Source organism: Rhamphochromis longiceps, linkage group LG4, assembly GCF_057381845.1.
Source record: "Rhamphochromis longiceps isolate RC_006_pf linkage group LG4, R_longiceps_female_GT1.1, whole genome shotgun sequence".
In the NCBI taxonomy this organism is placed as follows: domain Eukaryota; kingdom Metazoa; phylum Chordata; class Actinopteri; order Cichliformes; family Cichlidae; genus Rhamphochromis; species Rhamphochromis longiceps.
Genome location: NC_140560.1, coordinates 34,728,135 through 34,755,897, shown reverse-complemented (window position 1 = coordinate 34,755,897; position 27,763 = coordinate 34,728,135). Strand labels below are relative to the sequence as shown.

The following is a 27,763-nucleotide window of genomic DNA, read 5'->3' as shown; positions in this document are numbered from 1 at the left end:
TTTTTATTGTATTAAAAAACGTTGGCACGCTTTTGTCCATCCAGCCTGTGACAGTGCAGAGGGACGTCCATGGTGCTGTGAGATTTTAACCTTCAACCGTTTAAAATATTTTGAAAACGTATGTTTCAAGTTTGCTCATCTTCTCCCAGAAATGAACACGACAGTCCACAATTTAAAAAATGGAACTTATTAACAATATGTGGGAATAAAACTGGTACAGATAAACTTCTGCAGTGACCAGAGGAGCGGCCAGGTGTTGGGTTGTGCCTCTCTCTTGGCTTTGCCCTGGCTATGAGCAAAGAAATGAAAATAAAATATTCCCTTGTAAAATTATAAAACAGTTAAAGTATTAATGAACTGTTGCTTAGTCCGTTAAAATAATAATAAATGATAAAAGTAACGCATTGTTTATTTCTGTTTTTCTTACTGACAACAATCAGGAAAACATTACTGGGTTCAAAACTAAACTTAAAAACAAGACTTACACGTTACAACAAAATAGAAGAAAATATGCAAACAGCTCACAGTAAAACATACAGAGTGATTGGACAAAATGAATGGAGTAAAACAGCCTGTTCCCACTCAGCTGCTGCTACCACGCTAAGGATTTCAACAAAAAAAACGATGCACACAGCCAGTATTGAAAAGCTGCTCATTAGCACTGCAGACACTCACCAGTTCAACTGTAACATTATTATCGGCTCACAGCTACAGCAGAAAAGCAGAGGGCTGAGATAAAAGCCCTGAACGCCACAGGCCTGAAAATCATTGCAGAAAAGCAGCTAATTTGGCCGCACGAAAATCCACCTTTTTCCCCTCCTGTCAGCACCGCAGTGACCAGCAGCAGCTGCTATGGTCATGACATTTGTAGAAATCCGTGTGAAGCAGGGCTGGAATTACCGCTGCACATGTGTGACTTTGAGCGCAGGAGGGTTACATACAAGTGCTGAAGGTAACCTCCAAGAGAGGAGGAGGAGGAGGAGGAGAACGTGAAGAGCTGACAACTTGTTTGCACTGACAGAAACAGGATGCTAAGTGGACATACGAGGCAAAGAGTGTCCACCGGCTCATCAATATTTTAGTCACACTGTGGGATTGTTCATTCACCTCGAGCACAGGAGCAGCAGCTTAAAACTGTTGCTGGATACTCAGAGGTTTATACAGATATTTAAAACAAGAACATAAAGAGACAAAAAACAATGACAAAGACACAAAAACTAATCATTAAAAACTTCAGTTTGTGGTCTAAGCGTTGAGAGGCCTCATAACTGTCATAATAAACTTTATATAGAGAGCGAGTTTTCGAAATCAGCATTTAATAACAGTGATTTTTCTTTCAGGGTCTGAGAAACAGTGGGATACGTTTCATTAAAATTCACAGAGATGAGAAATTTGACCAAAATATATACTGCTTAAAAAAATGAAAGAAAGCCATTTTGTGTGGCATCGGGTCAGTTACGTAGCTGAGGGGGGTGTTAATTAGTTTCAGCTGCTTTGGTGTTAATGAAATTAGCAACATGTGCTCTGAAGGAACAGAAACAGGAATGGTTTTACAGGTGGAGGCCACTCCCTCATGATCTTTTCTGATTCTTTTTTCAGTGGTTTCCTGTCAATGCCACTACTGGTAGCACGAGGCAATACCTAGACCTTACGAAGGTTGCACAGATGTCATTGCAAGAAGGTTTGCTGTGTCTTCCAGCGCAGTCCTGAGAGCACGGAGGAGATTCCAGAAAACTGGCAGCTACTTTAGCCGGACAGGGTCATAGGAAGCCCTTAACCCTCCAGCAGGCCACAGTGGGAAAGTCTCTAACCAGACAATCAGAGGCAGACTTCATGAGGGTGGCCTGAGGGTCTGACATCCTGTATTGGGTTTGTGTTAACTGCCTGGCACTTGGAGTCTGATTGGCATTTGCCATAGAATACCAGAATTGGCAGGCCCACAACTGGTGCCTCTGCTGGGTCTGGAGAACATTTTTGGGCATGACTGGTTTGGTGGTGGGTCAATGTCGGTCGGGGAAGTAAATCCATGGAGGGACTCTGCAGGCCTTCCAACAGCACCCTCACTGCCATGAGGTATCGGGATGAGATCCTTGGACCCACTGTTAGGTCCTATTATGCATTAAAAATCAAAATGGGCTCTTTCTGGAGAGTAAAATGCAACATCTCACCATAAATATGAATCAAGAAAAATGCCTCATTTAAATTATATAAGACAAAGATTTATGCGTTCATATTTGACACTTCAGTTAATTCAATTTGCTATTATTGTTATTATTACAAAGCCTGTAAACATACATTCTTCCATACTGCTTGAGATATGTGATATATTTTCAAGCTGACAAGCTGCTGTTCACACCTGCTCCCGTGCACTTCTCCCTCTAATATGACGACATATTAAATTACAGACACTCTCCCATGCTTAGTCTAAATGTGGCACAAAGCGGTCACCGTGTATTTCCATACGCCTGTGATGTTCACACGGCCTTCAGTGAGGCACTCACTGAACTCTGTTATGTGTTAACTTGTAATCAAAGCAGACAAAGCAGACACGTTCCCCCAAGGTGGCTGACTGTCACCAACTTTAGGAGTCATCTGGGCCAAGAAGCATCTAAATGTGAATAATTTAAGCATAATGCATAGTGCCACTGAGTTAGACCCAGAAACCAATGCCTGCCAATATGTTTGTATTAAGGTATATACAAAGGTGATTTAAATGTAGAATTATTATTAATTATTAATCAATAATAATTGTGTCTGGGTTATTAATTACATTTTTGTTTGACTTTTTCTTTAATTATAAGCTGTTTTTTCTATCAGGTGATGCTTGATAAACTTTTATTTAGTGCATAAAAAATAACAAGCATTAACCCGCCTTGCTCTCCAGTTCTCTAGTATGCAAAAATACGCTGGTATAAATAAAATGTTTTTGGAATGCAAAGTGACAACATTGAACAGGCATGACGAGAATGACATGATAACCTTTGAAAAGCATTTTATATGTATTAATGGCACATGTAAATCTGATAGAGTGCAAAAACAGATAATATACCATTTAGAAAGCCATATTTTTGACCTTTTGCTAGAATATATCAGTATTTGCTAGTCTTACATTGAAGATGTGATGGTCAGTGCTACTGAGATCATAGATTACACTTCTTTGATGCACGTGCATGGACTGTACTTTAAAAGAATGGAATGTGATGAAATATGATAAAAGGAGAAATAACAGTGTTCTTTAATCTCTCTTGACTTTAAGCCAGTTAATCCAAACAAGGTGCTTTGGAGGTGAATGAGCAGCTGGTCGTTGAGTCCAGTATGAACGTGAAAGTCACAATACATCATGCAGACAATGTTTATGTCCGGTTTATGCCCATTAATAAATACAATGACAAATTCTCCCACTCCAAATCAAAGCTGTCACGCTGAATAGCCCGATTAAGAGATTCATCATGCGTTAAATGTGATGCGCGTCCTGCAGATGGAGCCGAGACAGGTCTCGACAGTATGGAAGGCATGTAAAAATAGTTCTTGAGGATCATCACCTGCTGCTGCTGACATGTTCTTATTACCACAGCGAGATCCTGTGCCATATTTAAGTGTCAAGCAGAGATCGATAATGCAGAGAGATTGACATTTGGACAGAGTGACATTGCCAAGTTTGGAGCATCCGGTTTGCTTCAGCAGCATCTCGATAAAAGGAGTTTCAACCTCCTGCTGGAACCATCCATCTACTCTTCTGGTCCCTGTCAACAGTGCTGACTCAGGACTGCATTTGTTTTTTTAATCACTTGTTGCCCTGTCATTTTTAACTGAACTGGGTCTAGATACCTGGTGGGTGAGAAAATACAGTCATTCTCTCGCAAACTATTTTTAATTTCCTGACGTTCCTTTTTTCTTTTAAAAATTCAGATATCATCATGAGCACCGATGCTGAGATGGCCCAGTATGGGCCGGCAGCTATCTATCTCCGGAAACCTGAGAAAGAGCGAATTGAGGCTCAGAACCGTCCGTTTGATGCCAGAACAGCCTGCTTCGTGCCCGAACCCAAGGAGCTGTACATCAAAGGTGTCGTCCAGAGCAGAGAAGGTGGCCAAGTCACCGTGAAGACCGAAGCTGATGAGGTGAATATTTGTGCACGCGGCGTCGTCGTAGGTGGCAACTCTAACCTTAATCCATGAAGGAAAAGGCCAAAATGAGTCTTTGTGTGTCAGCTATAAATACTGTTTTCCTTGTTTCCTGATTGCCAAGACTTTGGAGAACAACTGAGTAAGAAGAGAAATGATATAGTCTGGTTGTCCAGGGCCAGGGTTAGGGTTTTAAGATAAGATAAACCTTTATTACACTCAACAAAAATATAAACGCAACACCTTTGTTACTGCTCCCATTCCCCATGGGATGGACGTAGAGACCTAAAATTCATTCCAGATACACAATATAACCATCCCTCCCAAACAGTGGTCACAAATCAGTCCAAATGTGTGGTAGTGGGCACATCTGCTATATTGAGATAATCCATCCCACCTCACAGGTGTGCCACATCAGGATGCTGATCTGACATCATGAGTAGTGCACAGGTGTACCTCAGACTGCCCACAACAAAAGGCCACCCTGGAATGTGCAGTTTTTTGCGCTATTGGGGGTCTGGGGACCCAGAACCGGTCAGTATCTGGTGTGACCACCATTTGCCTCATGCAGTGCAACACATCGTCGCATGGAGTCTATCAGATTGTCAATTGTGGCCTGTGGAATGTTGGTCCACTCCACTTCAATGGCTGTGCGAGGTTGTTGGATATTCGTGGGAACTGGTACACGCTGTCGTATACGCCGGTCAAGCACATCCCGAACATGCTCAATGGGTGACATGTCCGGTGAGTATGCTGGCCATGCAAGAACTGGGACATTCTCAGCTGCCATCTGCCCTGAACAATGTGAACCATGATTCATCCGTGAAGCGCACACCTCTCCAACGTGCCAGACGCCATCGAATGTGAGCATTTGCCCACACAAGTCTGTTACGGCGACGAGCTGGAGTCAGGTCAAGACCCCGATGAGGACGACGGGCATGCAGTTGAGCGTCCCTGAGATGGTTTCTGACAGTTTGTGCAGAAATTGTTTGGTTGTGCAAACCAATTGTTCCAGCAGCTGTCTGGGTGGCTGGTCTCAGACGATCTTGGAGGTGAACCTGCTGGATGTGGAGGTCCTGGGCTGGTGTGGTTACACGAGGTCTGCGGTTGTGAGGCCGGTTGGATGTGCTGCCATATTCTCTGAAACGCCTGTGGAGACGGCTTATGGTTGAGAAATGAACATTCAATGCACGGGCGACAGATCTGGTTGACATTCCTGCTGTCAGCATGCCAATTGCACGCTCCCTCATTGCTTGTGGCATCTGTGGCATTTTGCTGTGAGACAAAACTGCACATTCCAGGGTGGCCTTTTGTTTTGGGCAGTCTGAGGTACACCTGTGCACTACTCATGATGTCAGATCAGCATCCTGATGTGGCACACCTGTGAGGTGGGATGGATTATCTCAATATAGCAGATGTGCCCACTATCACACATTTGGACTGATTTGTGACCACTGTTTGGGAGGGATGGTTATATTGTGTATCTGGAATGAATTTTAGGTCTCTACGTCCATCCCATGGGGAATGGGAGCAGTAACAAAGGTGTTGCGTTTATATTTTTGTTGAGTGTAGTTCCACTTGTGGGAAATTTTTTGGTCACGGCAGAAAGTGGAGAGTACAAAGTTAAGAGCAGCAAAAATTAAGAATCTATAGAATAGAATGAGATAAAATAGAATAACATACTGCACAAAACAGAATAAAATACTATGTTGTATCAGAAAAATTGCACTCGGTAATATTGCACATCAGCGAGACTAGGCGATGGCTACCATGGTGTATTGGATGTGTGTGTGTGTGTGTGTCTGTGCTCATGTGTGGTCATCTGCAAAGTCTTTATTGTGGCGTCTGACAGAAGTTAGAAGGAAAGACCTCCAAAATCTCTCCGTCCCACATTGTGGTTGCTGCAGCTGCCACTGAAGGAGCTGCTCAGTGCTGTCAGAGTCTCCTGCATGGGGTGGGAGATGTTGTCCAACGGGGATGACAGCGTAGCCACCATTCTCCTGTCACTCACCACCTCCACTGGGTCCAGAGGGCATCCTAGAACAGAGCTGGCCCTCCAGATCAGCCTGTTCAGTCTCTTCCTGTCTCAGGAAGGGTCACTGAAGTTATGTCAATGACCCTCCCAACAGTCCGTCAGACAATTTGTTTTGGAGCACAAAGACAAAGTCAATGCACGGCCAGCATGCATGACACTTTTCAAGCCTTCTGCACCATGTGATGCTCCACCAAAGCAGTTAGAGTAGAGAGAAAGCGAGAAGAAGGAAAAGAAATAACAGAGGAGAGAAAAGGTTGCACGGATAGAGGTTGGTAATGCATTCAGTGTATCACGCATCCTCATCTCCCTCCATCACTCCTGCAGGGGAAGGAGGGAGACAATAGTAAAGAAAGGTCAAAACTTCTTGAGATAGAACAAAGATGGAGGGGTGAGGGTAGCGAAAGGGTTGGAGTGAGGAGGTTCCCAAAGGTCAGTACCACTTAGTCCAATTCTGAAAAAGGTTAAGGTCAAAGATGAAGAAACCAGCAACACGTAAATCCAAATGTGGCAATATGTATACATCTACTACATAAACATACATATACGTAAAGCTAAAAAAATGTCATTTTTTAGAGGAGAGTTTGAAATTATTTGTCTTATCCACTGTGTAACATTTTGTCTATGAGCATTTTCCCCAAAATAGTGTCATAATCTTTTTTAAAAAACAGTGAAGGTTCCTTAATGTTTGCTGATTTTTATGCTGTGTCCTTCTGGATACAAAGCAGATAGAAAAAAGTTTCAGTTTTGTTAGATCTTCTTTAAAAATGTTTTCATCTTTCTGCAACCATCGCCGTCTGATTTCCTCTGCTGACATTTTAGTTTGAACTGTCCTTTGTTGTCTTTGCAAACACAAAACGAGGTCTTCCGAGTTCATTTTGTGCTTCTGCAAAACTTCTCAGCTGCAGATATTTAAAGAAATAATCTCCTGTTCAGAGTGAAAAGGAAAACATGCGCATTTAGATGATAAACCTAAAGCAGAAATGCTCTTCTGCTCTTCCAGGTTATAAGAGAATCTTTTTCTTTGAAGTTTTTTCTCACATGATACCAAATTTAATCACATTTAGCAAATGATTTAGCCGTCTCCTTTGGGTGGTTTTTCCACTGTGTCAGAGCATAAACACACCAGGCAGAGGTAGTTTATGCCACGTGTGCCCACTGAGAGATATCATTTGTTAAAAATTAGAACATAATGAACCTCACAGACTAATAGCACAAGAATAACCTTGGCTATTTTTCAGATTTAATCACATACAATCAAAACACAACTACAACAGAAGCAAACGAAGCCCAGCTCAGTAGCAGCTAATAAAATAAAATAAAATATTTTGCTTTTCTGATTCTTTGAGTTTTATATTGTGCTGAATCTCATCACTCCTCTTTCCTTTTCTCTTCTCCATCCACTCTTACAGATTGTAACAGTTAAGGACGAAGATTGTCTTCCCATGAATCCTCCAAAGTACGACAAGATCGAGGACATGGCCATGATGACGCACCTCAACGAGCCCTCTGTGCTGTTTAACCTCAAAGATCGTTATGCGGCGTGGATGATTTATGTAAGTAATAAACGACATTCTCGTCTCTCTATATGACTCGCTGATTTGTCCCACTTATATTCTCCTCTGCAGACCTACTCTGGGCTCTTCTGTGTCACTGTGAACCCTTACAAGTGGCTGCCAGTTTATGACCCACAGGTGGTGGCAGCCTACAGGGGGAAAAAGCGCATGGAGGCCCCGCCACACATTTTCTCTGTCTCTGATAATGCATATCAAAATATGCTTACAGGTGAGAAAGAGAAAGACTTTCTGTGAGCTTTTAGAAGATTATTAAAGACAAACCAGCAGTTCACATGGCTGTTTTGTACAAATTTGTACTGAAGTACAACTATATTTATTTATTTTGTACTATATTTATGTTCTCCCCAACAGATCGTGAGAACCAGTCTGTCCTGATTACGTGAGTCTGAGCATGGAAGCTAAAAACGAGCCTCATATTCCAAAACATTACAAAATGAAGTGCTTTTATTGACCGACTTCAAGTATTGTATTATTCTGTCTTCACAGTGGAGAATCTGGTGCAGGAAAGACCGTCAACACCAAGCGTGTCATCCAGTACTTTGCGACAATCGCAGTGTCCGGTGGTGACAAGAAGGATCACTCTGCTGGAAAAATCCAGGTACTGATAGTAAGACAAGAATCCAGCTCATGATCCGAAGCCTGGATTTAATACCAAATCCCAAACATGGTGCTGGTCTTGTTTTTCAGGGGACGCTGGAAGATCAAATCATTTCAGCGAATCCCCTGCTGGAAGCTTTTGGGAATGCCAAGACTGTGAGGAACGATAACTCCTCAAGATTTGTACGTTTTTAAATCAGCGAAAACTGAATAGTGAAAGATGTGTAATTTAATTGTTTGGTGGGTTTTGGTGGGTATAAATCCAATGGATGACATTTGTATTATGTTTTCTTTGAGGGTTTTCACAGACTTTATGTTTTTACAGGGCAAATTTATCAGAATTCACTTCGGAACTACAGGAAAACTGTCTTCTGCTGATATAGAAACTTGTAAGTTTTCTTTTACGTAATTGAGTCATCCTCATATAATGGCAATTTTATTTATATAGCACATTTAATTACATGCAATCTCAATGTGTGTAACACAATAGACAAAAACATGAAAAGTTTACAATGACTTAAGGTCGTTTAAAGAAGTCAAAATATAATAAAACAAAGCAAAAACAAACAAAAAAAAAGATTTAATTTGAGGAACAGTTAAATGAGTTGCAAACATATATACATGCTATCTAAACAACATGTATTAGATGGTCAGGATTGTTAATTATTTCCTGTAAAACCATGTAGATCTGCTGGAAAAGTCCAGAGTGACTTTCCAGTTGTCTGAAGAGAGGAGCTACCACATCTTCTATCAGATACTGACCGGGCACAAGCCAGAGCTTATAGGTAATGTGAGCATATTAGGTCTTAAAGCATGATTTAACTTTAAGACATTTTTATAAGAAATGTTCTGCTTCTCCTCAGAAATGCTCCTCATAACAACAAACCCGTATGACTTCCCCATGATCAGTCAGGGGCAGATTTCTGTGGCCAGCATCAATGATATAGAAGAGCTGGTGGCCACGGACGTGAGTCAGCTCTGCAGTTCTAATCATTTGCAATGACATACAAATTTAAACTTTAGCTCATTATTTGTCATGTTTCACAGACTGCCATTGACATCCTGGGCTTCAGCAGTGAAGAAAAAGTCTCCATCTACAAACTGACTGGCGCTGTGATGCATTATGGGAACATGAAGTTCAAGCAGAAGCAGCGTGAGGAGCAGGCCGAGCCCGATGGCACTGAGGGTGAGTCCTTCTGCCTTTTCATTATCAATAAACACACCATGAATGTCTTTATGTCAAAGAAGTCCTTCTGTCTCTCAGTGGCAGACAAAGTCGCCTTCCTCATGGGGCTGAACTCTGCCGACCTGCTGAAAGGACTCTGCTACCCCAGAGTGAAGGTGGGGAATGAATATGTCACCAAAGGTCAGACAGTCCCTCAGGTACAGTAACAGCATAAAGACTCTTAAAGCGTGATAGCTTGGACTGATAGTTTAAATTACTGCACCAGAGGGTTGGGAATGATGCAAAGAGAAGTGTCGTCGCTATCCTCCTCACATCAGCTGGAAAACAAATCCTGTGATCAGAGTCAGATCTGTGTGAAGGGCATGAATGTTTCATAAGAACTGTCATCTCCAAGGACTCCAAGATAAAACACAATGACAAAAATAAAATAGAAAATGAAAAGTATGCAAAGATCACAGTACAAAGATTTCTAATGGACTTTAATGTGATGAATCCTGTTAGGTGCTGGTAACATGTTCACTGGTTCCCATTATTCCACCTAATCAGGGAGATTCGGTGTTTGATCATCCCTGTGAAGTTCATTTCCACTACTTTGCTGAATCAGGGATAAGCTTCAGAGCTTAATAAAATCTCTTTGGATTTTACATTTGTTTTGGCAGATAGAGTTGTCTGCCTCACTTGTTAGGCCCCCAGGTGGAATTAAAAATACTGATAACATTTTCCAGTCTAAGATAAATAGCAACTAATGATTGCAACAGTTGTACTAACTAGACTGTCAAGGACTCACATTTCTCTGTGTAAGAAATACATAATGCGGATTCAAGGGCTTAGACAGAATACAGCTTTTTTGTAGGCATAATCTTCCTGCATTTGTTTGCTTGGGCACCTTTCTATATACATGCAAAATAGCAAGAAAAGAAGAGCAGCGCAGGTGAGATGGACTGCAGTTGGATGCCAATTTACTAAAGTAAAACGTCTCAAAGCCCCATCAAAAGCAACATTAATTGGTCTTTGCTCGAGCAGAACTGCTTTCCGAGTCTGACATTTAAGTCAATCAGCACCTGTCAAAGACTGAGTCCTTATAAAGGAACTCAAAATAAGCTTCTTTCAGACCATATGAACAATTCCTTTAAAGTCCAGCCACAATGATGTCATTGCCATGTATTAAAATGTCATAAAGTGATGTTAGTGTAATGTTCTCCCCAGTCATACAGTTATGCTAAACGGTGGCTGGAGACTGCTGCACAAAATTATTGCAACCTTGTATAATGAATCTAAAATGGCAGTAAGACAAATCAGTGTGTGATTGAATATCAGCTTGTAATTTTAATGCAAGCTGTTTATGGTAATTTGATAATTAACTATGATAAATGTGCAAAAATATCAAATCTGTTGTTGTCTACATACACATAAACTATTATTTATAGTCAAGCCAGAACACCATAGTCCTGAAACAGAAACTATTCCATGCACAGTGACACAGTTGCTGCAGGACAGATGCATAACCATATATAACCATAATACAGTCAGTTGGTCCAATATTACTTTTAAGAGACACATTGAAGACGAGTTGCACTCATTGGTGCACGCTGACTCAGACTGATCGAAACATTTGCCAGCTTTTATGAATTTGTCAATCATTTCCAAACCTTCACCAATACAGTCACTGGGCAACTACTGATTTTTCCTAGTCAACAGGAGGTTGCCCACCTATTTGGTTTCCTCTAGTGTGACCTAGCTTACAGCTCTTGGACTATGTCCTTGTGTAATTAGCAGACAAATAAAAATGTATCATCTGGCAAAAACTACACTCAAAAAAATTGGGGGGGATTTACTTTAAAAAGTGGTTCCACACAAATGTGTTAAGGAAACAGTTTGGGTTTACTTAAGTTATTTGTGTTATTTCAGTGAAATATTGTATTATTGCAGGTTAACTCAACTGATTTTCATTGAGTCGGGTCAAATTAATACTAACACTAATTTAGTGGGTTTATTATGAGTTAGGAGTACAAGAGGATTCCTCAAAACCAACAATAGTGATGTTTCATTTTTTTAGTGTACAAAATCACCCTGCACTGATGTCAGTGTCCCCTTAATGAACTGGCTCACTAGCCTGAACATTATTATAGACTGGATAAAGTGCAAGAAGCCCAGATTACCTTGGTATACTTTCCTTTACAGCCTTTAGCTATCTGTAATTGTATTTTTTGTTTTTCCCACACAGTATTTTCTCACCTACTTTGTATCACTAAAAAGGTCGCCAATGCAGTCAGTGCTCTGGCCAAATCTGTCTATGAGAAGATGTTCTTATGGATGGTCATTCGGATCAATGAGATGTTGGACACAAAGCAGCCAAGGCAGTTCTTCATCGGTGTGTTGGACATCGCTGGATTTGAGATATTTGATGTAAGTTTCGACTCTCGCAGTCAAATATACTCTCTTTCCTATTTGTTGAATTCTGGGTTCTTGTTGTAGTTCAACAGCATGGAGCAGCTCTGCATTAACTTCACCAACGAGAAGCTGCAACAGTATTTCAACCATCACATGTTTGTGCTGGAACAAGAAGAATACAAAAAGGAGGGGATCGACTGGGAGTTTATTGACTTTGGTATGGACCTGGCAGCCTGCATTGAGCTCATTGAAAAGGTGGGATAAACATTCTGATATAAATGCATCAGATTTCATTTTGGACACCGTATCTCATGTGTTTCCATTATGTATTCAACAGCCAATGGGCATCTTCTCTATTCTTGAAGAGGAGTGCATGTTCCCCAAGGCCTCAGATGCTTCTTTTAAGAACAAACTCTATGACCAGCATCTTGGCAAAACAAGTGCTTTCCAGAAACCAAAGGTTGTCAAAGGCAAACCTGAGGCGCACTTTTCCTTGGTGCACTATGCCGGCAGCGTGGATTACAACATTAGCGGCTGGTTGGAGAAGAACAAAGACCCACTGAACGAGTCGGTGGTGCAGCTGTACCAGAAGTCATCAATGAAACTGTTGTCGTACTTGTATGCCTCTTTTTCCAGTGCAGAAGCAGGTACATTATATCTGCTTCACACACAGAAATAAACTTCCTGAATCTGAAAATCAGTGGGAACTTCAAACCTTAGACATGCAAACTAATATTTCTGTTCCTTCTTTGCAGAATCAGGTGGTGATGCTGGAGGAGGCAAAGGTGGAAAGAAGGGAGGAAAGAAGAAGGGAGGCTCATTTCAGACAGTGTCTGCTGTTTTCAGGGTACAGAAGTGATCTGTGGAAAGTTAACTTTCACTGTTTTGATTTTTAGGGGTGGTGATCCTCCAGTAAGCAACACAAATTGAATACTAATGACTTGTTGGGTTGGTCTTAGAGAAATTTGTGTCCATAATCGTGGCAAAGCCTCCTCGTGTTGTTGTTTTTTAAGTTGTTGGTCTAATGGATGGGATATCCCTAACTCTTGTTTTCAGTAAAACCAAAACATAAAAACTGCTCATTGATCAAATCTGCTCAAAAAGATTCATGTTCAGGTCAGGTCGCTGACATCACTCCACTTGACAAATGTTGGCTTTTTGACAAGTTTTATAGAGTCTCTTTTTGGATGTCAAGGACCTTTAAATTTGACCTCATTTCCCAAGAGGACGAGTCCGCGATTCCTTTTGATAGTCTCATTTTCCAAATTATGTGTGCCTGGTGTGAATGCTGAACTGAACTGATTTTGGATTATTTGCACCTTTATTCTAAATGTGTGATAACCTCAGAGATCTGGTAATTGTTCTTCTGCAGGAAAATCTCGGAAAGCTAATGACCAACTTGAGGAGCACACATCCTCACTTTGTCAGATGCTTGATTCCAAATGAGATTAAAAAACCAGGTACACATGAAAGAAAACACTTATTTAAGACAAAAATAATGCAAATTATTACCTGATTATTATAATCTGTTGTGTCAACTTCACTGCAGGTGTAATGGACAACCACTTGGTCATTCACCAGCTGCGCTGTAACGGTGTGCTGGAGGGCATCAGGATCTGCAGGAAAGGATTCCCCAGCAGGATCCTTTATGCCGATTTTAAGCAGCGGTTGGCACTGATTACAATTCAAAAACAGCTAATAATGAGCATTTAACTAAATCATTAGTGTTTATGATTGCTCCCATTTATCCACATCCAACAGATACAGAATCCTGAATGCCAGTGCCATCCCAGAGGGACAGTTCATCGATGGAAAGAAGGCTTCTGAGAAGCTTCTTGGTTCGATTGACATTGACCACACACAGTACCGGTTTGGTACCACAAAGGTATTTGTCCAGAGTGCTGTGAAGTTCTAAAAGCTTTTAGGTACAAACTGATCTGTTCATACGCCATAATGTTTGCAGGTATTCTTTAAAGCTGGCTTACTCGGCACTCTAGAGGAGCTGCGAGATGAAAAGCTGGCCTCTCTTGTGACCCAGACTCAAGCTCTGTGTCGTGGCTATCTGATGAGAAAAGAATTCAACAATTTAATAGCACAAAGGTGGCCCATCATTACAAATACTCCTCAGTAATCCTAAAAAACAACCACTGCAGGGAATAAAAACTGTATGTTTTTCAGAGACTGCATCTGGATTCTCCAGTATAACCTGCGCTCGTTCATGAATGTCAAACACTGGCCATGGATGAAGCTGTTCTTTAAAATAAAGCCACTTCTAAAAAGCGCAGCAACTGAAAAGGAGATGGCAACAATGAAAGAAGACTTCATCAAGTGTAAAGACGATCTGGCAAAGTCAGAGGCCAAGAGAAAGGAGCTCGAAGAGAAAATGGTTTCTCTGTTGCAGGAGAAAAATAACCTCCTCCTGCAAGTACAAGCTGTAAGTGTCAAATAACATCCAGTCAGTCAAATCAGAGTTCACGCACTCGTTTTTAATGCTGGTATATCATTTCATTTTCTCAGGACTCTGAAAATCTTTGTGATGCAGAGGAGAGATGCGAAGGTTTGATCAAAAGCAAAATTCAACTGGAGGCCAAACTCAAAGAGGTGTCGGAGAGGCTGGAGGACGAAGAGGAGATGAACGCAGAGTTGACCGCCAAGAAGCGGAAGCTCGAAGACGAATCTTCTGAGCTTAAAAAAGACATCGATGACCTGGAGCTCACGCTGGCTAAAGTTGAGAAGGAGAAACATGCTACCGAAAACAAGGTTTGTGATTTTTAATGGACGTTTTAGTTTTGGTGATAGGGAGGAAAAATCTTCTGTGAATTGTTCTACATGAAGCGTTGTCATTGTTGATGTCGATCAACCTGATCAAACTTAATGGCAGTTCATGTAGAAACCATCAAGTTGGTGGATTTATTTTGCACAATCTGCACAAATACATGAGTGGTATCAGTAAAATGCTTTTCACCTTGCCTTTTCTGCTTTTATATAGATCAAGATTACCAAAAACAACAAGGGGCTGCCTTGTCGCAGCTCTATGCACTTAGACACCACGATTGCTAAGAGCTAAATGATAATGTTCGCATGTTTACAGCTGCTTTTTAGGTCCCAAGATCTTCTACCAGCAAGTCTCACAACCTCGTGAACATCTTAGATCTAATCTGAAGCCCGGATTCAGTCCAAAGCGGCAAAATGGGAACAGAGACATTACTTTAGTTTAGTGAGACATATTTACCTTTATTCATCAAAGGACCGCTGCGACAAATGTTATATATTTGACTTTTATTCAATATAACTCAAAGTGCAAGACTGAACACAGGAAGTCATCAGGAAAGTACAGAGCTGAAGTGTAGTTTCACAGATATCGCCCCCTGGTGGCCATTTAAATGTATGCAGTGTTTTAGACCAAGAAGTTAATGCCCGTCCTTCACCCTCTATTAGTGCTCTATTAACAAAGTCATGTGACAAAAATCCATCTACTGTTTCAGTCTAGGAGGACTCACTCATTGTGTGCTCTAGGATTATTTTCTGTTTGTACTCTGATGTTCATAGCGGTGACCTATGACCTATTGCAGGTTAAAAACCTGATGGAGGAGCTGGCTGGTCAGGATGAAAACATGACCAAACTCAACAAGGAGAAGAAAGCTCTCCAAGAGGCTCATCAGCAAACACTGGATGACCTTCAAGCAGAGGAGGACAAAGTCAACACTCTGACCAAAGCCAAGTCTAAGCTGGAGCAGCAAGTGGATGACGTGAGCTGGTGTGACTACTTTCAGACCCTGGTGTCGCTAAATATCTCAATTAACTTTGTGCGATTTGCTTGTAAAGCTTGAAGGTTCACTGGAGCAAGAAAAGAAGATCCGCATGGACCTGGAAAGAGCTAAACGGAAGCTCGAGGGGGATCTGAAGCTGACGCAGGAATCCCTCATGGACCTGGAAAATGACAAACAACAAGCTGAGGAGAAAATTAAGAAGTAAGCTTTTGCAGTGGTTTTGTGTTCAAGTGGAAATGAACTGATTAAATACTTCATATCTTCTTATCTTCACAGAAAGGAATTTGAAAACAGCCAGCTGCTCAGCAAAATTTCGGACGAGCAAGCTATAAACAACCAGCTCCAGAAGAAAATCAAGGAGCTCCATGTATGAAGTTCAGAGTTAGACCATAAATTAATAACACTGTTAGAAATGACCTGTTTAAGTCTCGGTGATATCGTGTGTTGTGTTTTTCTGCTTTCAGGCTCGCATTGAAGAATTGGAGGAAGAAGTTGAGGCCGAGCGGGCGGTCCGAGCCAAGATCGAGAAGCAGAGGTCTGACCTCGCCAGGGAGCTCGATGAGATCAGCGAGAGGCTGGAGGAGGCCGGAGGAGCTACCGCCGCCCAGATCGAGATGAACAAGAAGCACGAGGCTGAGTTCCTCAAACTGCGGCGCGACCTGGAGGAGTCCACGCTGCACCATGAGGCCACGACGGCGGCTTTACGCAAAAAGCAGGCAGACAGCATGGCTGAGCTGGGTGAGCAGATCGACAACCTCCAACGAATCAAGCAGAAGCTGGAGAAGGAGAAGAGTGAACTGAAGATGGAGATTGATGATCTGGCCAGCAATATGGAAACTGTTGCAAAAGCAAAGGTGATGTTGCGGAACTCCACTTTTTCATCCTTAGGCTTTGCTCAAGTAGTTCAGCCACAGTTTTGAGGATATTTTGCTTATTCGCCTTATTCTTATGCTTCAATCATGGCAGGCGGGTGGAGCTTCTGAGAATATCATGTTAGGTATATTCAGTCTCGTCAACATCATATCCGGTCGTTAAGTGATGATGTGACGAATCCTACTTCCGGGCCTAAAGTAGTCTGCGTTTAATATGGCTTTTGTGTTGTTAACATGTTTAATGTTATGTATTTTCTTCTATTTAATCTCAAAAAGCTCCTAAAACAGTCAGTGATCACTGTTGACCTCCCTCGGCTTTTATTACCGCTAATCATTTATTTAAGCTCAGTTTTTAAAACCTTAGGATGTAACTACAGCCCAGCCCATGCAGCAGTATATGAATGACTAACCTCGTATTGTGGATGGATTATCTCAGTTGTTCTCCTGGCTGAAGTTTGGTCCTTTTACAGCATCCTGCCATGCGATTACATTTGTTCCTGATAGGGTTGCCAACTCCCTGAAAAATAAATAAGGGACACCTCGTGGCCAGGGCCGGGCAACCCAGTTGTCTTCACCCTTCCCAGTGTGGTAGCTCTTTTTTTTGTGTGTGAAATTATTTTTTTAACCATTTGACTTGAATTTGATTTAAGCAGATGCATATTCTTTGTGATATGACCATATGGGAAACAAATGATCATTTAGCCATTTATTTTTAGCTCAAAATGACAACATTAACACAGTAAAACAGGTCTCTTTCTTAAACAGAAGCCTGTCATGCTTAACTTTTGAGAATATAAGTAAATCTTTCTTTAAAAGAACTCTGCCCTGCTTAACTTAAAATTATATAAATTAATAGAAAGCAATACAACAAAAATATTCTTGTAACAGTGCACATATAGTGCATTTAGTACAATTGGCTTCAGTTGAGGTATTATTTCAGCTTTTCTAATGCTAATCAGCTGCTCCTGTTTGTAAACCCGCTTGTTCCCATGATTACGCATCATAACTCATCATCATTATTCATCTATGTATTACTTTTATGTATTAGTCATCTATTTGTTGTAATCATCTATCCTTGCAGTTGTTTATTACACAAAATAAATTATATTATCACACTTCTGGCCACATAGCGCTGATATTCACTGCACATGCCCATATTAACCTTAACCAGAGGGTTTAAAAAATAAACCAGTGTTTACATACCATATCTGCTTCTGCCATGGCCTGGTGGACAAAAAAATGGTTAAGGGTTCCCCGAGCTTTCACGCCCCTCATGTTCTTCATGTGCCCACCACTAGAAGCATGCCTATGGAAAAAGTGCGCCGGCACACAGTGCAGTGCGCTTTATAGGTGTTATCGTGCATGTTCCCAGCCCAGTGGTTTCCTTTTCCCATTCCTCCCTGTATTTATTCTTATTGTATTCTAATTTTTGCGTCATAACTTTTGCACTGTCCACTTCCTGCTGTGACAAAACAAATTTCCCACGTGTGGGACTAATAAAGGTTATCTTATCTTATCTTATCTTATCTTATCTTTCGCAGCCTTTTTTTTTTCTTTCTCTGGGCGAACAAACATTGCTGCTCTAATGCTGGGCTCACACTGTGCGATTTTTGGCCCATTTTGAGACGATTTATGAGTCGTGCGACCGATTTGGTGATCGGCCCGATTTTGGCCTTCATCGTGCGTCGTGTAGTATACGTGGGGTAACGAGAAGCGATGAACACCTCGAGCAGCTCCCGATCATCAATCGCTCGTGAGCCGCTCACACTGCTCACGCGCAAACAGGTAAACGTCGGTGAAAAAGACGGTGCAGCTCGGCTGTGCGGCGTGTGATCTGGACACAAGCGATGGAGGCACAACTTGTAGAACTTTGGAAAGCTCATCCGAGCCTTTTCGATGTGGCCTCACAAAATGATCACGACCACAACAACCGTGAAAATAGTTGGATTTACACTGCTGCTTAATCACAGCTGCCTGATCAATGTTTTTCATTAGCAATTTAGCAAAGTTGATGGTGGTGGTGTGTCTGTGTGAGTGAAAGACAGAGGGAGAGCGAGCGACAGATTTTCTGTTATAACCTTCATGTTATGGAGGCACAGTGTGAGCACTCAGGTCGCATCAGAGCATCGGGCGGTATAGTGTGAGACCCTGCATCGTGACCTACCAACTTCTAACCCCTGCGAGTCAACCGTACAGTTTGAGCAGGAGCTGAATAACGTGACTGAAAAAATCGCACAGTGTCTGCCCAGCTTTAGGTGTACTGTCGTCCGAGACTTGCACCGCAGTGTCGGCGTTTGTTTCCCTGTTGGCCATGCTTCTTGTTGTGGTCATCTGTTGTCTTCCGGTATTTTCTCCGTAAGCGACCTTTCCTCGACCAATGAGATGAGCGGTAATCTGAATTGTCATACTCGAATTGTCATAAGTGTGCTGTCAGCTCATTGGTCACAAAGCAGGAGAGGGGCTGGGAATTGTGTTTTCAAACAAAGCGTTAATTCCATTAAAAGTTATAGACTACTTTTGATTCTCACTGGATTACGGGACAAAGTGCGTCCCTTATTAGCTCAATACGGGACGTGTACTTTTGTTTCTAAATACGGGACGATTCCGTTTTTTAAGGGACGGTTGGCAACCCTAGTTCCTGACCACCGAGAACACTCACGTTAACTTTTATCGAGTGAGAAAAAAAGTTAGCTTGTTTATATTATGCTAACATAGCTGTGTCGCTAGCGGTCACGTAGCACATCATTATATACCAGCTAGCCCAACTTCAGTAACCCTACAAACGTCACTGCTGTTTAGTTTTCTGTCTTCATTTATGTTGGAAGTGATAACAGAGCTGTACGTTTTAATTTGTTTCCAAAACCCCGCAGTCAGGACATGCTATATTGTATTTAGATAGAAGCTAGCGAGCTAACTCCCTGCTAACTTCTAACTCCGTTAAATGTCATAAATTCCGTTTTCATGGATGCCTGGATGTTAAACTCAATTGTTACACCTGGTAGAGCAGAACACTGATCATTTTATTAAAGATGAAAGACTTTAGACAGTTTTTCAACTCTCAGTAATGCCATAGTGATCGTTTGATATATCAAATCAAATCACTTTTATTGTCACATCACATGTGCAGGCACACTGGCACAGCACATGCGAGTGAAATTCTTGTGTGCGAGCCCCACAAGCAACAGAGATGTGCAAACACAACAACACAAACGAGCAAAATACAAGAATGGCCAACCTGAAACTAATAAATATATGTACAATATATAATAGTGTATGCATTTCTGGATGTGTATACTAAATATTTTCCTACGTGTGTGTGTGTGTATACACATTTTTACAAATTAAATAGTAAAAAAAAAAAAATATATATATATATATATATATATATATGGACCATATATGGACCTGCAGCGGAGTTTAGGCCCAGACACGGCTAGTGACGTCAGACTTAACGACCGGATAGAGAAGAAAAGTAGAAAAAACCTCCCTGAAACAGAACATTTAGGGCACCCTGAAGCCTGACCTTGAGTTAAAACTGTGCTTTTAAGAATATATAAGAAGAAAATAATAAAGCATACTATAAGTCCATCTTAATTAGTTTTAGTGTGACAAGAGGAACAGTTTTAACAGCTTGAATATCTCATTTGTGTTCATTTATATTCTCACAGGTCAACCTGGAGAAGATGTGTCGCTCACTCGAAGATCAACTCATGGAGCTGAAAACTAAAAACGATGAAAACATGCGGCAAATCTCTGACCTTAGCAATCACAGAGCCCGCTTTCAGACTGAGAACGGTAATTCCTCCTTTTATTGGAGTCGATAAAATGACAGAGCCTTAATTAAAAAGTGTTCTTCTCTCCTTTGGCTGCTGTAGCCGAATTATCCCGACAAATGGAAGAGAGAGAAAGTCTCATCTCCCAACTGACAAGAGGCAAACAGGGATTCACAACACAGATTGATGAGTTGAAACGAATGATAGAGGAGGAAACGAAGGTAATCAGCACCCACACCTGCAAACAGCTGGTTTACTTTACTCTTTTCACGCACGGTGTTTCATATTGATGTGTTCCTCTGCAGGCAAAAAACGCCCTGGCTCACAGTCTGCAGTCAGCTCGTCACGACTGCGATCTCCTTCGGGAGCAGTACGAGGAGGAGCAGGAGGCCAAAGCCGAGCTGCAGCGCTGTTTGTCTAAGGCAAACTCGGAGGTGGCCCTCTGGAGGAACAAATATGAGACTGATGTCATCCAACGCACCGAAGAGCTCGAGGAGGCAAAGTAATTAAACAACGAGAACGGATCAGTGCATCAGGCTTTGACTAAATATCGCTCAGTTTTAAGCACTTTGATATAATAATGAGTAAACAAGTAAATGCACATTACTACGGTATTCATAATTTATTTTTGTTTCCAACAAAGCACAACACTTAATTTTCCACATCATCATTAACAAGAAAGGAAAAAACTGTAACGTTTCCTCCATCCATGACAGGTTTTCTAAAATGTTCTCATGTGATTAATTGTGGTTTTCAATCATTTTTCAGGGAAAAGGCTGAAAGACCTGTTAGATGTGTTTCACTGTAAATTATTACAATTAGAAATGGAAAATTACAATAAAATCAAAATGTTAAAAAATCATACATGACCCCATAAAACCTTCCATTATCCTCACCAAGCCGATGGGCCAATTCCTGTAGAAATATGAGGCTAGGATTAATATTTGACGTCGCTCCTTCACTTGAGGTAAAGGATTAGGAAGATTAAAAAATAGTTAAAAAAAGAAAAAGAAGAAAACCTATTTTAATACAAAGGTGAGAAGTGAGTGAGACTAAAACTGAAGCTTTAAGGTAAAGTCTGGGCTGCAGCATTTTGGAACAGCTGCTAATATTTGATTGGTTGCAGTAAAGTTAGTGAGTCTAGTCTACATGAGACAAAAGTATGGAGGTGTTGAAAGTGCTGAGGAAGAATTATACCGTGCTCATGGCTGGATGGCCTCTCGCCATCTTTATCTTCACAGAGGAGGGTCCTGGATTTGAACCCGGAGTTTCTCTGGGAGCTTTGATTTCTTAGTTAATGCTGCCTAACCTTGTGATATCTAGGGCCCTCTCACAGATGACATTCATAATCTCCAGTAGTTTGCTTCCTTGTTAAATAAAGGCTGAAAAAAAATGTGTCCTAAAACACAACACAACACACAAAAGAAACACTAAGACTTTTTGATTTGAAACAAGCGGTTTTACTTCTGACAGGAAAAAGCTTGCCCAGCGTCTGCAAGAGGCTGAAGAACAAATCGAGGCGGTGAACTCAAAGTGCGCCTCTCTGGAGAAAACTAAACAACGGCTTCAGAATGAAATGGAGGACCTGATGGTGGATGTGGAACGATCCAACAGCTTAGCTGCTACACTAGACAAGAAGCAGAGAAACTTTGACAAGGTATTATGTATTTATTATATTAATTATCACACACATATTACAGCATTAATTCTGACCAGCGAATGTCTCCCTGAGCTCAGATTCTGGCTGAGTGGAAGCAGAAGTACGAGGAGTCTCAGGCTGAGCTCGAGGGAACTCAGAAAGAGAGTCGATCTCTGAGCACCGAGCTCTTCAAACTGAAGAACTCATATGAGGAAGCTTTGGATCATCTGGAGACGGTGAAGAGGGAGAATAAAAACCTGCAGCGTGAGTCAGATCAGAATGTTTTGTGTGGATCAACAACTTTAAAAGAGTTTTTTGGAAATTTCTTGCAATTCTGATTTTCCAACACATAGAGGAGATCTCAGACTTAACAGAACAACTTGGGGAGAGCGGAAAGACGATTCACGAGCTCGACAAATTCAAGAAGCAGGTGGAAACGGAGAAATATGACATGCAGGCTGCGCTGGAAGAAGCTGAGGTATAACTCAAAAGGAAGTGAGGAAAATCAGAAAAATACTGCATTCTTACCATTACAGTGTGAAACGCAACCGAAATGTTTTTAAGGCTTCCCTGGAGCAGGAGGAGTCGAAGATCCTGCATGCACAGATGGAGCTGAACCAGATGAAGGCTGAAGTCGACCGGAAATCAGCGGAGAAAGACGAGGAGATCGACCAGATGAAGAGGAACCATCAGAGAGTGTTGGAGTCCATGCAGGCCACTCTGGACGCCGAGGTCCGCAGCAGGAACGACGCTCTGAGGGTGAAGAAGAAGATGGAGGGAGACCTGAACGAGATGGAGATCCAGCTGAACCATGCTAACAGGCAGGCAGCCGAGGCTCAGAAACACCTGAGGAACATTCAGGGGCAACTCAAGGTACAACCACACATTAATACTTTTATAACATTCACGAAAGGGGTTTTTTTTTCATGCAAAACTTTAAGAACTGGCTGAAATACTGAAAGCATGTTTGCAAAAGCAAAATAGAGACAGGTTTGGAAGATAAGAGTGGAGTAACAAGAGTCTTTGCATATAAGTTCCATGCAAACTGCAGGCAGCCGCAGCAATCAGACATTTTTGCTGCAGCATCCTCTTAGCAACCAGTTTCACCTCAAGCAGCCACTCACCAGTCTGAGAATGAACATTTCTCCCTAGCAACCGGAGGTTTCCAGAAGGTTGCCGACGGGTCTCTAGGCCTGTGTGGCTGAAGCTTGAAGAGCCAAAAATTAGACCAGGGCACAATTTTAGCTCAACAGTGAAGCAGGCCAAATGAAGAAACCCAGATTCGATTCGAGACCCTCTCTCTCTGTCACCTTTTAATACAAACAAAACCTAATAAAAGTGACAAAAGCCCAAAATAATTCTTTCTCGGATTAACATGAAATACAAATGTTAACATGTTTCACTCGAGCTCCTTTGGTTATCGCTTTTTTGATTTAAAGACACCCAGCTGGAAGACTGCTGCCACTAAATGTTTATGTTACCGAACCTGAATATCAGTTTAGTTCACATAGGAACCTGCCTCATACGAATAGGAAGCTAAATTAGCTTAAGTTATAACCAAGCTGATGACCAAGCTGTTCCATACACTGTAAATTGTGACCTGATGCTCAAGTTAGACAAGTGTTGGTCAGTGAGATCTCTCAGGTGGGCAAAGACAAATTAACTGGACGCTCACCTGAATGCATTTCCAGGATGCCCAAATCCACCTGGATGAATCTGTGAGAGGACAGGAAGATATGAAGGAACAAGTAGCCATGATGGAGCGCAGAACGGCCTTGATGCAGGCCGAGATCGAAGAGCTTCGAGCTGCTGTGGAGCAGACGGAGCGCAGTCGAAAAGTGGCTGAACAGGAACTGATCGATGCCAGCGAGCGCGCGGGACTTCTGCATTCTCAGGTAGGCTGCTCACCTGTTCAACAACCCATTCTGACCTGCGGGATTTACAGGTCACAGTCTTTTTTTAATTATCTTTTCCAGAACACAAGCCTTCTAAACACCAAGAAGAAGCTTGAGGCGGATGTAACTCAGCTTCACTGTGAAATAGAAGAAGCCGTTCAAGAGGCCAGGAATGCCGAGGAGAAGGCTAAGAAAGCCATTACTGATGTATGACGCTCTTACAGGGCTTTTATTTGAGTTATCACACGTTTGATTATCATAAAGATGTGATGTGCTCATGGTTCGGTGTCTCTAGGCTGCCATGATGGCGGAAGAGCTGAAAAAAGAGCAGGACACCAGCGCTCACCTGGAGAGGATGAAGAAGAACCTGGAGGTGACGGTGAAAGACCTTCAGCACCGATTGGATGAGGCTGAAAACTTGGCCATGAAGGGTGGAAAGAAGCAGCTTCAGAAATTGGAGGCTAGGGTGTGTATGGCTATGAAATTACATTTTAACAATCCACGAGCTTCGTTGCAGACTCTATGGGCATCAGTTAGCATGCTAAATGTTTGTGACTGTATTTGTCTGGAAGGGTTCCCACGAGAAACCCTCATCTGTCTAAAAAGAGCAGGGCAGCGTGGTTTAGGTTTGCAAACGTGCAGCTGAACAAACTAGAAGACTTCGGGAACAATGTCCTTTGGACCGGTGAGACTAAAATGGAGACGTTTGACCATAGTGCACAAAACCAAACACCCCATAGCAGCTTTTAGCACGGGAGTGGAAGGCTGTTGATTTGGGCACCTTGCAGTCATTGAGGTGATCATGAACTCCTCTTTATACCAAAGTGTTCTAGAGTCAACACATTGGTACAAAGAGGAGTTCATTGTCCTAATGAAACAGGGCAATGGTCCAAGCACAGCAGCAGCAAATCTCCAACAGAACAGCTGAAGAATCAAAGTGGTGCAATGACCCAGTTCAGACCTAAACCTGACCGAGTTGCTGTGATGGGACCTTCAGACAGCGGTGCATGAACCAGTGCTGTAAAATTCAATGAACTGAAGCAACATTTTAAAGAAGAGTGGGCTAAAATTCCTCCACAGCAAATTGAGGGACTGACCAAGTTGTTGCTGCTGAAGGAGAGTCAAACAGCTGCTGAATCATGTGAATCGTTGCGTCTTTGCTTTCATTAGTTACGACACGGTGTAATATTTCACGTGCTGCTGTGCATCTGAGGTTGTATTTAATTCATTTACATTTTTTATGTCCTGACATGGAAAACCTCCGACTTTAAAAAGGATACACTTTTGTTTTCACATGAGTGTACTGAGCATGAAAAGTGTGCTGTTAAAGTTGGTTGCAAACATTTTTACACATTTTCAGTTAAATCAAAGCCCTACAGAAAACTGAAAGCTCACTGTAACATTAAAATCTACTTCCTCACGTCTCCAGGTCCGCGAGCTGGAGAACGAGCTTGAAGCCGAGCAAAAACGTTCCACTGAGGCCATCAAAGGAGTCCGAAAATATGAGAGGAAAATCAAAGAGTTAACCTATCAGGTAAAATTAGCTGGTGTTTTTAGCAGTTAAGAAAATGAGAATGGATATTTGTCTTTTCTTGTCTCTCCTGTTTGTAAGAGATGTTCATCTTGTGTTTTCAGTCCGAGGAAGACAAGAAAAACAACATTCGGCTGCAGGATTTGGTGGACAAACTCCAGAGCAAGATGAAAACCTACAAGCGACAAGCTGAAGAAGCTGTGAGTGAATCACTGTCGGCACAAATATATTCAGAGATACAGTGAAGTGTCAGAGCGCCATCACACTGAAAACAATTGTTCCCCAGGAGGAGCAGGCCAATGTGCACATGGCCAGATTCAGGAAGGTTCAGCATGAGCTGGAGGAGGCCGAGGAGAGAGCTGACATGGCCGAATCTCTGGCCAACAAGATGAGAGCCAAGAGCCGTGAAATAGGCTCGAAGGTACTGCATTCGATGTAGACTGTAGCTACGAGTGTTTAGCTGTTCCTCTGAAAGAATAACAGGCATACACTCCCCACCATGTTAGGTTTAGGGCAGAAATATGACAGAAGCAAGCACTCTGGAAAGTAACAGCTTTGTGTTTTCTTATAAATGGTTAAAAAATGTATTGTTTTTTGCATCAATTTGCTTGTTTTCCAGGCCCAGGAGGGACAGGGCGAGTAACAGAGTGCACTTCACCAGTGCAGATATATAAAAGTTCATCGATTCTCACATTAATACCATAGCATGTTAACACCTATTAAAATAAACACGGCTTAACGAGTGGCATAAATTCTCTAGATGCTTTAGCTTAAAGTATTTATGTCTCAGAGTAATTAAGCGGCTTATTTAACACTTATAACTTCTCACACAACCACAGCTCCAAAGTTGATGACTTTAATTGAAGGGGACACCTGTGGGATTGATTATATAACATCAACATCACTTCATTTAATTGCTGGCATGAAAATATAAGACGCTGGTCTCCTGTTTTCTAAAGGTCAGCAGATGCTTTCAGTAATTACAAATCAACACTAACACTTATACACTTCTAACTTTACACATTTGAAGCTTATAAGATGCCACTTAGAGACATTTAGGATAATAAATTTGTGTCAAAATAAAAGAAAAAAGGGGGAAAGGTGTTGATGCTGTTTTGCTCCATGTACCAATTTCATTCTTAAAAAATTTAAACAAAAGCGTTTTTTCTCTGCCAGTAGCTGCAGATCAGAAACAAGAATTAAAAACTAGTCCGCAGATGTTTCCCGGTTTTGTAGGAACATATCGTTTCTTTGGTCTAGCACATAAATAGAGTTTGCTTGGATGTGCGCACATTTGCTCTTGTCTTTGAAATGCATGTAAGTAACTATTAATATTGAAAGTGTGCAGAATGGAGGCTGGAAGATGCATTTATGAAGCATTTGGTTACAATTTTCCCACCTTTCTATCAGTGATCAAGATTTTGCTCCTGGGTCACTTTTCAGTTTCATCATTTTTGGTGAGAAAAGTGAACCAGAGTGCAATGATTTAATTTATATACAAATTATTTTATAACTTCTCAGGATGGCAAATGATAACATGCAATAAATGTTTCTGTAAAATTCTGAACAGAAATAGAAATATTGAACTAAATTTGACTTTTTGTTATTTTGACATAAATAGCATCCTGTAGAATTTCAGCAGCATGATGCTAATCTGCACCAAGCAGCTCGTTTTAGCAGAACTAAATGTTTAGTATCCAGAACTTCCAGCACGTCTAGTCTTTCCTTTTTGTCCCAGTGACAGCCTCTTTTTCTTCTTCTTCTCTGGTCTTACCTTTTGTCTGTCTTCAGTTTTAGAGCAGCATTAAACAATTTTAAAATCAAACCTACTTTGTCTCATGTTTGCTCCGACTCATTCAATCACAAGGTCTCAGTTTTTATTCCATATGCATCAATAGCCATTTGTATTAATGGACACTTTTTTTTAAGATTAAGGATTTTATTATAATTGAGGCAACACACATTCAATAACACAACACAAATACATTTAAGCAAATACAGAAGATAACTGCCTCGCTTAAGGTTTAAAGTCACTGTGTGTATGACGTGAAGATTTGTTAACCTAACCTTACTAAATGTGTCTTTGGACTGTGGGAGGAAGCCAAAGACAGAATTTTTATTTTTCAGTTATTAAAATATCAGCCGCTGGCAGGATGCTGCTGCTCGTTTTACAGCGTCCAGATCAACGTTATCATGGCAGTACTGCTCTGTAACTGAGCACCGCTTCATCTTTTTATCTCTGATTTTGTTCTCCACCAATTTTAGGTCTTTATCTGAGAATTAAGTTACATAAATTATACCCACAGTGGCTTTAAATGGAAGAAAAACACACGTTTGATTAAGAATATGTTGTAAATGAGCTCAAATGAGTTTCAG

General features: G+C 41.5%; 2 protein-coding genes across 2 annotated transcripts; both read left to right on the top strand.

Moving 5' to 3' along the window:
* Positions 1 to 8,392: 8,392 nt before the first annotated feature.
* Positions 8,393 to 13,959, top strand: LOC146672194 (myosin heavy chain, skeletal muscle, adult-like). The gene is made up of 2 exons (XM_085404720.1): positions 8,393 to 12,554; positions 12,663 to 13,959. The coding sequence occupies exons 1-2, from the start codon at positions 12,248 to 12,250 to the stop codon at positions 12,764 to 12,766; spliced, it is 411 nt and encodes a 136-aa protein (XP_085260846.1). The 5' UTR covers positions 8,393 to 12,247; the 3' UTR covers positions 12,767 to 13,959.
* On the top strand, positions 13,462 to 27,184 carry LOC146672193 (myosin-1B-like). Its single transcript, XM_085405367.1, has 23 exons — positions 13,462 to 13,574; positions 13,669 to 13,792; positions 13,871 to 13,936; positions 14,108 to 14,341; positions 14,425 to 14,667; positions 15,480 to 15,656; positions 15,733 to 15,878; positions 15,954 to 15,982; positions 16,104 to 16,531; positions 20,218 to 20,344; positions 20,425 to 20,543; positions 20,628 to 20,824; positions 21,796 to 21,979; positions 22,060 to 22,225; positions 22,315 to 22,439; positions 22,526 to 22,834; positions 23,653 to 23,856; positions 23,938 to 24,063; positions 24,152 to 24,322; positions 25,286 to 25,390; positions 25,492 to 25,587; positions 25,674 to 25,808; positions 26,007 to 27,184. The coding sequence occupies exons 1-23, from the start codon at positions 13,462 to 13,464 to the stop codon at positions 26,028 to 26,030; spliced, it is 3,648 nt and encodes a 1,215-aa protein (XP_085261493.1). The 3' UTR covers positions 26,031 to 27,184.
* Positions 27,185 to 27,763: the final 579 nt, after the last annotated feature.